The sequence below is a fragment of the Mizuhopecten yessoensis genome, unplaced genomic scaffold, assembly GCF_002113885.1.
Source record: "Mizuhopecten yessoensis strain PY_sf001 unplaced genomic scaffold, ASM211388v2 scaffold11169, whole genome shotgun sequence".
Taxonomy (NCBI): Eukaryota; Metazoa; Mollusca; class Bivalvia; order Pectinida; family Pectinidae; genus Mizuhopecten; species Mizuhopecten yessoensis.
The window spans coordinates 1941294-1954026 of NW_018408914.1; the positions used below are offsets into that span (position 1 = coordinate 1941294).

The following is a 12733-nucleotide window of genomic DNA, read 5'->3' on the forward strand; positions in this document are numbered from 1 at the left end:
AACAACATAATGCGCGCTAGTTCAATGCTTAATTGAAAGTATGTTTCTTTGAAGAAGAGATAGTCAAACTTGAGTAGAATATATAAATAGCACGCATACAATGTATATAACTATATACATCAATGTACATGCATCTCCCCAAATAGCCATTATTTTGTAAATCAAGTCAAACTATACAATCCTTGTTATATACATGAACACCACATGTACAACTCTTGGAAGGCATATGCACGTCATCGAAATGTGGCATATCTCCTTAATATCACAGTTATCTAGAAAAGTATAGTTTGAGATGGACGTTGAGGATGTGCGACATGTATGTGACAAAACACCAATTATAAAACACACAGTTCATGTCTTTAACAACCACGGCATGCAAAGGTGGGCCGAACTAATATCCGACGGACTGGGTGTTCCGGATAAACGATGACGTGGCCGGGTCAACGGTTAGTTCTCTCTCTCGTACTGTCTAAGGTCCCCTACACACTCAGGAATTTGCGTTAGTTATCGCCGGTTGTATTTTTATTTTGTGTATGTCTTTACCTCTTAACATTCAAACATACCTGCATTTCTAACCGGTGCACGCTCATTTTGGAACTTTATTATGCTTTCCTGTTGTTGAACGTAATTGTGCATCATTATATATATATATATACAGGTATCTTTATGAAACAGATCTGTGCGTTGCTGACCTACTCTTTTATAACATTATAATAGCAGTAGACTTGAGTTGTCTTGTCTATTGGTGAGAATATCATCTGTTTGACAAATAAACACTTTAATTAACACCTGGTATTAAACAGACATTTAAAAGAAAAATAATAAAAGACATACGCGTTTTTATTGTACGTCAATTGTCTACGAATGTGTAGTATACATTTCACGATCCTCGTCTCTCGATAAATGTAAATTCCTCTACCGAATTTGAACGATCTTTCATTGGTTTACTATTGTTAATCACGTACAACCTTTACATTTTAAACGATTTATCAAATAAGAAATCTCCAATATATGTCTTCAATAGACAGGCCAATACACAGGTATAGTCTTACGTGAATAGTTATAACGATTGCCATCTCCTGATCAGTTCAATAGGGAGGTCGTGCCCCGTGATGGGGTAGCGATGTGTATAGGGCCAGTGGGTAAGGTCACGGGGACGTGTGTCGGTATATAGACGGTACGTAGGTAGTGGGAATCACCCCACTAATTGGCGTGCATGTCTCGCCGTATCGAATAACAGCGCTGCTGATATGTTTATTGGTTACCAATAGTAGTAGATTTAAGTCAGATAGCGGTTCAGGGTCCGTCCTTGGATACATTCGTGTCAAAACCTCAGGAGTAAAAAAACACCCAGCTATTGAATTGTGTTTATATGATATCATACATAATATATATATATATATATACGTCACTGCCGTATGCAGTATAAATTACAAATAACTGTAGCTATTTGTATTTACAAATGTTTTATATTGATTTTAAGCTTGCACTCAGCGTTAAGTGTTAAATTGATCCCCTAGTTTACCTGTCATCATCAAATGGGTCTGTATGAATCACTTTGTGGACCCATGTAATAGTTATATGCAGAAACATTTCAAAATTAATCAAATTGAATAAAAAATATGTTTTTCGTTATCTTATCAATTATCATGCCGATTTTCCGCAAAAATCCCGAGACCGTTGTAGTAAATATGCTTAACGAATAAAATGTCTGATAACGTCACGCGGGACACCCGTACTCTATCGCATAATTCCACACATTAACTCGTTAAGTATGGAATTAATCCTTTGGTGTGATTGCGAAAGATAATACGTCCAGATCATAATATTTCAGGTGTATGATTAGCAGTGTACCTGTACAGGTATCGAACCCTGCAAGCACTCACATGATTCAGAGCTTCTCTCGCCAACACAAAGCTTGGTTGCGATGGTGCTAAACCTGTGTTGTTCATTCACTAACGGTCCCAGGTAAAAAAGGCAGGTGGGTAATACAAGGGTAGCAGTAACACGGACCCGCACTAAGTCCCGTATAAGGTCTTTTGAGCCAGATAGAAAGTTGAGTGAGACGTCGGAAAGGTTACAGTACCTATTACATCTACCATAATGTGTGGTCAAGCTGGGAGTAAGATCGCCAACATGAATGAGGTGGTAGGGGACGTGGACGAACTGTACGCCATGTTACAAAAAGGAAACACTAAATCCCTACTTAAGAAGCATCTTACACAGGAAAGATTTGATCTGCTGAAGGACAAGAAGACGTCGATAGGAGGCACACTAGCACAATGTATAAATTCAGGTAAGTAACCAGAGAACGTATTCTCATTCACAATATTTATCTCCTGCACAATGTAAGTGTGATCATTATTCTTTATTATCTTATTGTGTGCCGGATAAAAAGATGGCACTGATGAGACGATACTGTTAATTAATCAGGTCACGTATTGTCACATGTTATAAGAATCGAACATATCTCTATTTTTTTTTATATTTATAGCATCATATTTTTTTTTATCATAACGTAAGGTGATTGCAGTACATGAATTGCAATTTCATTTACAGGTATACAGGATTACGACTAATTCCTCTTTTATTGAGTTAGGGATTTATTATGGTGTATTATTTAAGTTCTGCCCTATTCATTCCCGTTAACACGTAATATGTTAATCGTAGTCGGATTATGGGTTGTGGGTGTAGTCGGACGGTTATAGCGAGTGTCCTGCTGAGGTAAGGTTGGGCCTACATACTGCAATACTAAGGGCTTGTTTATTAGGTCCATGTGATCGGGTTGAATTGTAGCTTAATAAAGAAGTTTAAGTCTTTTTTCGAACATCATGGTCAAAGAAACATGCAACGATTTTTCTGACGTCAAAAAACAACCGAATAAGTTGTTCCTTTCTGCACTTTGTTACAACCCATGGTGCTGGTATATATATATACCTCTGGGTAGACTTAAACAATCATTATTACAAAGTTGTTAAATGGCACGAGTAGAAGTCCTGCTAGCACAACTTACAATGTAAAAACTTCCGGTCTGAAAGTAGAAGTCCTGCTAGCACAACTAACAATGTAAAAACTTCCGGTCTGTAAGTAGAAGTCCTGCTAGCACAACTAACAATATAAGAAATTCCGGTCTGTAAGTAGAAGTCCTGCTAGCACAACTAACAATATAAGACCTTCCGGTCTGTAAATAGAAGTCCTGCTAGCACAACTAACAATATAAGAAATTCTGGTCTGTAAGTAGAAGTCCTGCTAGCACAACTAACAATATGAGAACTTCCGGTCTGTAAGTAGAAGTCCTGCTAGCACAACTTACAATGTAAAAGCTTCCGGTCTGTAAGTAGAAATCCTGCTAGCACAACTAACCATATAAGAACTTCCGGTCTGTAAGTAGAAGTCCTGCTAGCACAACTTACAATATAAGAACTTCCGGTCTGTATGTAGAAGCACTTTACCAACTGCGACTAGCACTCCTATCTGATCACGAAAGCATCAATCATTTTATTTCTTACTGGAATGAATTGAAATATCGGTTCTAAAAGAAAACGAGGACGAAATAATAAAATAAATGAAACTGAACCTCTTTCTTGGTACCAATAATAACAAGATACACATAATGTAAGCTATTAACATATTTTAGACAGAACTCCGAGTACACTTAAGACAAATAAAATGTCGAGGGAAATTTTAAATTGCAACTCACTTCCTGTTAGAAGGCGAAAGGTGCGAATATATAAGTTCATGTATTTACTGTAACATGTATATAACAATCTATATATCATCACACTATCAGCAGAGGACCATGTAGGACAACCTCCCCTGTCGATAGTTACATGTCGTAGATACACCACTCATACAATTCAATGGGGCTTAACTTTATGATGTTTGCTTAATCCCTTGATGATACGAAACAAACCCCCTGTGTAGTATATGTCTGGGTATATATAAACACATGTAACAGTACTGTAGTGACTATCTGTACATAACGCCTAGTGTAGTTACTACCTGTACACAACGCTAGTGTAGTGACTCCCTGTACACAACGCTAGTGTAGTGACTGCCTGTACATAACGTCTAGTGTAGTTACTACCTGTACACAACGCTAGTGTAATGACTACCTGTACATAACGCTAGTGTATTTACTACCTATACACAACGCTAGTGTAATGACTACCTGTACATAACGCTAGTGTATTTACTACCTATACACAACGCTAGTGTAATGACTACCTGTACATAACGCTAGTGTGGTTACTACCTGTACACAACGCTAGTGTAGTGACTACCTGTACATAACGTCTAGTGTAGTTACTACCTGTACACAACGCTAGTGTAGTGACTACCTGTACACAACGCTAGTGTAGTGACTATCTGTACATAACGCTAGTGTAGTGACTATATGTACATAACGCCTAGTGTAGTGACTTCCTGTACATAACGCCTAGTGTAGTGACTACCTGTACATAACGTCTAGTGTAGTGGCTAGCTGTACATAACGCTAGTGTAGTGACTATATGTACATAACGCCAGTGTAGTGACTATCTGTACATAACGATAGTGTAGTGACTATATGTACATAACGCCTAGTTTAGTGACTACCTGTACACAACGCTAGTGTACTGACTACCTGTACATAACGCTAGTGTAGTTACTACCTGTACACAACGCCAGTGTAGTGACTACCTGTACATAACGCCAGTGTAGTGACTACATGTACATAACGCCAGTGTAGTGACTACATGTACACAACGCTAGTGTAGTGACTATATGTACATAACGCTAGTGTAGTGACTACCTGTACATAACGCCTAGTGTAGTGACTACCTGTACATAACGTCTAGTGTAGTGGCTAGCTGTACATAACGCTAGTGTAGTGACTACCTGTACATAACGCCTAGTGTAGTGACTATCTGTACACAACGCTAGTGTAGTGACTACTTGTACATAACGCCTAGTGTAGTGACTATCTGTACATAACGCTATTGTGGTGACTACCTGTACATAACGCTATTGTGGTGACTATTTGTACATAACGCTAGTGTAATGACTACCTGTACATAACGCTAGTGTAGTGACTACCTGTACATAACGTCTAGTGTAGTGGCTATCTGTACATAGCGCCTAGTGTAGTGACTATCTGTACACAACGCTAGTGTAGTGACTACTCGTACATAACGCCTAGTGTAGTGACTACCTGTACATATCGTCTAGTGTAGGGGCTATCTGTACATAGCGCCTAGTGTAGTGACTAACTGTACACAACGCTAGTGTAGTGACTATATGTACATAACGCCAGTGTAGTGACTATATGTACATAACGCCAGTGTAGTGACATTTCGTCCAAACACACGTGTGTCACTGGTAGTACCCATGTGTACATACCTCAATACTGTATCACATATGTAAAAGGCTATCCCCACTATATCTAACAATTTGATAACCCGCTGTACGTACTAGTGTATCACTTATATAACCTCCGTCTCTGGTGTATCGCTTTAATTATGTACAAAGCTGGTACTCAAATATACATACCCCTACTGATGTATCACTTATGTACAAAGCTGGTATCCCACTATACGTACCCCTACTGATGTATCACTTATGTACAAAGCTGGTATCCCACTATACGTACCCGTACTAGTGTATCACTTATGTACAAAGCTTGTACCCCACTACACGTACCCCTACTAGTGTATCACGTATGTAAAAAGTTGGTACCCAACTATACGTACCCCTGCTAGTGTATCACGTATGTAAAAAGTTGGTACCCAACTATACGTACCCCTACTAGTGTATCACTTATGTACAAAGCTGGTACCCCAATATACGTACCCCTACTGGTGTATCATGTATATACAAAGTTGGTACCCCACTATACGTACCCCTACTGGTGTATCACTATACGTACCCCTACTGGTGTATCACTTATGTAAAAAGTTGGTACCCCACTATACGTACCCCTACTAGTGTATCACTTATGTACAAAGCTGGTACCCCAATATATATACCCCTACTAGTGTATCACTTATGTACAAAGCTGGTACCCCAATATATATACCCCTACTAGTGTATCACTTATGTACAAAGCTGGTACCCCACTATACTTACCAACTGGTGTATCAACTATGTACAAAGCTGGTACCCAACTATACGTACCCCTACTAGTGTATCACTTATGTACAAAGCTGGTTCCCAACTATACGTACCTACTAGTGTATCACTTATGTAAAAAGCTGGTACCCTACTACACGTACCCCTACTGGTATATCACCTATGTACAAAGTTGATGCCCCAATATACATACCCCTACTGATATATCACTTATGTACAAAGCTGGTGCACCAATATACATAACCCCTACTTGTGGATCACTTATGTACAAAGCTGGTACCCCAATATACATACCCCTACTAGTGTATCACTTATGTACAAAACTGGTATCCCAATATACATACCCCTACTTGTGTATCACTTATGTACAAAGCTGGTACACCAATATACATAACCCCTACTTGTGGATCACTTATGTACAAAGCTGGTACACCAATATACATACCCCTACTTGTGTATCACTTATGTACAAAGCTGGTACACCAATATACATAACCCTACTGGTATATCACTTATGTACAAAACTGGTATCCCACAATACGTAACCCTACTGGTATATCACTTATGTACAAAGCTGGTACTCCACTTTACATACCCCTACTGGTGTATCACTATACGTACCCCTACTAGTGTATCACTTATGTACAAAACTGGTATCCCACAATACATACCCCTACTGGTGTATCACTATGCGTACCCCTACTAGTGTATCAATTATGCACCATTTACCTCCACTGGTTATCACTTTGTAACCAAATAATTATATGTAACTTAATAAGAGTTTCAACAATGTAACAATACCAGTAACCCTAAATATCTGACAGATACATTTACACAGTAATGTCTGTACATACAATAAATGTGGTGCCAGCCCGTCTGTATCTTAGCCTAAGAGATATCTTATAGATACAGCCATATTTAAGACTAAGATATATCTGATAGATACAGCCAGTACCTTAGCCTAAGATACAACTTATAGGTACAATCAGTATATTATCGTCTTGTACATATCTTAGTCAAAACCATTTTTGATAGATTCATGGTGTTATGTTTTGTTTTTTTGTTTTTTTGTTTTTATCTTAGACTAAGATTAATTACGGAAAACTGGTGCTTTCTTTATCTTAATCCAAGAAATATATCATAGAGGCATAATGCTCTCTAAAGTTATTTTTGATATATAAAAGTTATCTTTAAGTACACGGTGCTCAATTTATTTTACTCTTAGAGATATTTGAGGATGCATGGTGTCTGTATCTTAATATAAAAATATGTAGTTACATGGTGTATCTAAGTATAAGATATATCTTATCGATACCTGGTGCTGGAAATTCTGTAACCCGACAGATACATGGTGCTTTGTGTATCTTAGTATAAGATATATCTTATAGATACATTGTGCTGGCAATACTGTAACCTGACAGATACATGGTGCTTTGTGTATCTTAGTATAAGATATATCTTATAGATACCTGGTGCTGGCAATACTGTAACCCGACAGATACATGGTGCTTTGTGTATCTTAGTATAATATATATCTTATAGATACCTGGTGCTGGCAATACTGTAACCTGACAGATACATGGTGCTTTGTGTATCTTAGTATAAGATATATCTTATAGATACCTGGTGCTGGCAATACTGTAATCTGACAGATACATGGTGCTGTGTGTATCTTAGTATAAGATATATCGTATAGATACATGGTGCTGGCAATACTGCAACCTGACAGATACATGGTGCTGTGTGTATCTTAGTATAAGATATATCTTATAGATACATGGTGCTGTGTGTATTTTAGTCTTACTCTCAGTAGATGTCAAAAAAGATAATACATAGACTATGTCTTTTATGATACTTTTACATACATTCTTTAATTCCTTGAAATGTTCTCTAATTCATTGTTTGGCTCCACAGATTGTAAGTGACTAGCTATTCACCTGTTGTATTGCAGGCTGTAAGAACATGCACAGTGGTGTGGGTCTGTACGCGTGTGATCCAGAAGCCTATGAAGTCTTTAAAGAACTGTTTGATCCGCTAATAATGGACTATCACAAGATCACAAAGGTAGAGCATCCCACCCCAGACTTCGGAGACATGGACAAACTCGGGTTTGATGATCTGGATCCCGCCGGCGAATTTATCGTCTCCACACGTGTACGTGTTGGTAGAAGTCACGCGGGCTTCCCCTTCCCTCCAGGTGCAGACGAGCAGGTAAGGTGTTAATTTTCATACATAAATGAGTGTTTACAGTAAGATAAAAAAAACACTTTTCAAATAATGGTAAGGCAGTATCAAACTTGCCTTGTTTTATGAAATGAATACAAATGACCTTTTGTCTGCGGTAAACAGTATTATGGCCATAACTAGATAAACTCCAATATTTTATTGTCAAAACTTAATATTTACACTTGCCGAATCGATGTTCACAGAAACGTCGAGATATGGAGGATAAGACGATCAAGGCTCTGGAACATTTGGATGGCGATCTAAAGGGGGAGTACTTCTCACTGGAAAAGATGACAAAGGAGGATGAGAAACAGCTCATAGAGGACCACTTCCTCTTCAAGGATGACGACAAGTAAGATTCCTCTTTCTGCTTCTCACCTTGACTGAAAATTTCCGACTGAAAATTATATAATAATCTCTGGGAAAGTTTCCGAAAATAAGGATTGTTCATGACGGTAGACAGGTGCCTGACTCGATTACACTATCCGTTAAACAAATCTTGGACTTGAGCAAGAATGTCAGGAATGACACTAGGTATCTGGTGTTATGGCTGTGAAGGTCCTTAGCATAAACATTTGTTATATTGTATATTATGTTTGATACAGTATATATAATATTTATTGATAAAAGTATTAACAAGGGACCAAGAAACAAGTCTTAACTCTAAAATATGTTGCTCCCCCCCCCCCCCCCCCCGTTTTATCAGCCATTATTTCGTTAAGGCATAGGTCTTCATATCCTGTTCGATTCGTTCCCTTTTTCTCTATCTCCAATTCGCCCGCTGTGAATGATAACTCCTCCTGATAGTCGGTTCTTCCTACAGTTCTTGTTTCTCCTTTCCCCGGTCCTCCTCTCCTGCCCATCCTCTTAGTTGGTACCGACCTCTGCTTCCCTTATTTCTGATCATACTGTCGTTTCTCGTCCTCTTCTCCTCTGATTTTACCCTTTGTCCAGACACAGCCTCTTCCAGTTTCTGCTCTTCCTGTTGCTTCTCTTGTTCCGGATGTCGGTTCTCCCCCCGATGTTTACCATGCCTCGTTCCGGATGTCGGTTCTCCCCCTCCGATGTTGACCATGCCTCGTTCCGGATGTCGGTTCTCCCCCCGATGTTGACCATGCCTCGTTCCGGATGTCGGTTCTACCCCCGATGTTTACCATGCCTCGTTCCGGATGTCAGTTCTCCCCCTACGATGTTTACCATGCCTTGTTCAGGATGTCGGTTCTCCCCCCCGATGTTTACCATGCCCCTGGTGTTCTTTCTCTTGTTCCGGATGTCGGTTCTGCCCCCCCCCCCTCGATGTTTACCATGCCCCCAGTGTCCTTTCTCTTGTTCCGGACGTCGGTTCCTCCCCTCCCCCCCGATGTTTACCATGCCCCTTGTGTTCTTTCTCTTGTTCCGTATATCGGTTCCCCCCCCCCCCCTCCCCATGTTTATCATGCCCCGTTCCGGGTGTCGGTTCTCCCCCCCATGTTTATCATGCCCCTGGTGTTCTTTCTTTTGTTCCGGATGTCGGTTCTCCCCCCGATGTTTACCATGCCTCTGGTGTTCTTTCTCTTGTTCCGGATGTCGGTTCCCCCTCCCCCCCTCCCGATGTTTATCATGCCCCGTTCCGGATGTCGGTTCTCCCCCCGATGTTTATCATGCCCCTGGTGTTCTTTCTCTTGTTCCGGATGTCGGTTCTCCCCCCGATGTTTACCATGCCTCTGGTGATTTTTTCTGTCCCTACTGCTCCTAATGTTCATGTTGCGCCCTTACGTCCGTAGACGAATTGCTATATTTTAATGGGATAACGTAACTAACACCAGTGTCGTTTGCCACAGGGGACATTGATTTAATAAACGACACCTGACTCTATTGGTGCACATGAATATTTAATACCACTGCTATTAGGTAGTGTTCAAATAATAAGCTATGTATTCAACACTATTTATGTAATATTACCGTGGTTATCTTTCTATGTAATATTACCGTAGTTATTTAATATTATATTATAACCGTAGCTTTCTATGTAATATTATCGTAGTTATCTATGTAACATTAACATAGTTATTTATGTAACATTACCGTAGTTGTCTATGTAACATTATCGTAGTTATCCATTTATGTATTATTACTGTGGTTATCTGTGTAACATTACCGTAGTTATCTATGTAACATTACCATAGTTATCTATGTAGTATTATCGTAGTTATCCATTTATGTAATATAACCGTTGTTATTTATTGATGTAACATTACCGTAGTTATCTATGTAACATTACCGTAGTTATCTATGTAGCATTATCGTAGTTATCTATGTAACATTACCGTAGTTATCTATGCAACATTACCGTAGTTATCTATGAAATATTACCGTAGATATCTATGTAACATTACCGTAGTTTTCTATGTAACATTACCGTAGTTATATATGTAACATTACCGTAGTTATCAATGTACCATTACCGTAGTTATCTATGTAACATTACCGTATATATCTATGTAACATTACCGTTGTTATCTATGTACCATTACCGTAGTTATCTATGTAATATTACCGTGTTACCTTAGTGGACATTTTGACAGGTGTATGTGATGTTACCTTAGTGAACAGTTTGACAGGTGTATGTGATGTTACCTTAGTGGACAGTTTGACAGAAGTATGTGATGTTACCTTAGTGGACAGTTTGACAGGTGTATGTGATATTACCTTAGTGGACATTTTGACAGGTGTATGTGATATTACCTTAGTGGACATTTTGACAGGTGTATGTGATATTACCTTAGTGGACATTTTGACAGGTGTATGTGATGTTACCTTTGTGGACATTTTGACAGGGGTATGTGATGTTACCTTAGTGGACAGTTTGACACGTGTATGTGATGTTACCTTAGTGGACATTTTGACAGGTGTATATGATGTTACCTTAGTGGACAGTTTGACAGGTGTATGTGATATTACCTTAGTGGACATTTTGACAGGTGTATGTGATGTTACCTTAGTGGACATTATGACAAGTGTATGTGATGTTACCTTAGTGGACATTATGACAGGTCTATGTGATGTTACCTTAGTGGACATTATGACAAGTGTATGTGATGTTACCTTAGTGGACATTTTGACAGGTGTATGTGATGTTACCTTAGTGGACAGTTTGGCAGATGTATGTGATGTTACCATAGTGGACAGTTTGCCAGGGGTATGTGATGTTACCTTAGTGGACATTTTGACAAGTGTATGTGATGTTACCTTAGTGGACATTATGACAAGTGTATGTGATGTTACCTTAGTGGACAGTTTGACAGGGGTATGTGATGTTACCTTAGTGAACATTTTGACAGGTATATGTGATGTTACCTTAGTGGACAGTTTGACAGGGGTATGTGATGTTACCTTAGTGAACATTTTGACAGGTATATGTGATGTTACCTTAGTGGACAGTTTGGCAGGTGTATGTGATGTTACCATAGTGGACAGTTTGACAGGTGTATGTGATGTTACCTTAGTGGACAGTTTGACAGGTGTGTGTGATGTTACCTTAGTGGACATTTTGACACCAAATCATTAACATATGTAACAATATAGAAAGTTATAGACAACTATTTTCTTGGGGGCGGGGGACGGGGGAGGAGCATTATGTCCAGATTTCCCGATGATAACGACAAGTTTTTGCATCAGGTTTTTTCGTCTTTTATGAGTTGATGATAATGACGATGTTGTTTGACACACAGATGTCTGCGATCAGCATGTGGCTACAACGACTGGCCGATAGGCCGTGGTATCTACTTCAGTAAAGACAAGAAGTTCCTCACCTGGATTAACGAGGAGGACCATCTCCGCTTCATCTCCATGCAAAAAGGAGGGGACTTGGCTACCGTCTGGAAAAGGCTTGTAACGGTGAGAATCACACCTTATTAGAATATCATTGAACCTCCGTATTTGTTGAAAGATTTAATAGAGTGATTATATACGTTGCTGAGAGGGTTCTTTATATAATTTAATCGACTAAATTGGTCAGAGTCCACAAAATCTGCGCAAACTAATTGTAACTGAGAGACATTTTGATACTGTTATATAACCTTTCTGTTAATGATGAGACAGTGATCTACTTCAGAAAACACGCTCAAGAGTCAGAATTAAGACCTTAACTTTTATTAGGAAAGTTCTGTACCGCTGTATAGAGAAATAAAACTACGTACGATATCTATGTAATATACCGATATATATGTAATTTAACGATATTTATGTAATTTACCGATATCTATGTGATAAAATGATTTATTATATGCATGGAAATTTCTTACATTGATCGGATCCTATACACGTGACCAGTCCTCAAAAACTCATGTTTAAGTTCTTTATTAACGTTAAGTCTTGCGACTTATCAGTGTAAACACATTATAAACAGGATATTTACACA

At 38.9% G+C, this 12733-nt stretch overlaps 1 protein-coding gene across 1 annotated transcript in view; it reads left to right on the forward strand.

Annotated features, from left to right (window-relative positions):
• The first annotated feature begins 1888 nt into the window (after nt 1-1888).
• Nucleotides 1889-12733, forward strand: part of LOC110467271 (taurocyamine kinase-like) — a 39873-nt gene continuing 29028 nt past the window's right edge. Inside the window, exons 1-4 of the mRNA XM_021524328.1 lie at nt 1889-2296; nt 8060-8319; nt 8538-8686; nt 12045-12210. Coding sequence (XP_021380003.1) covers nt 2104-2296; nt 8060-8319; nt 8538-8686; nt 12045-12210 — 768 coding nt within the window. The 5' untranslated portion in view covers nt 1889-2103. The remainder of the gene's footprint in view (nt 2297-8059; nt 8320-8537; nt 8687-12044; nt 12211-12733) is intronic.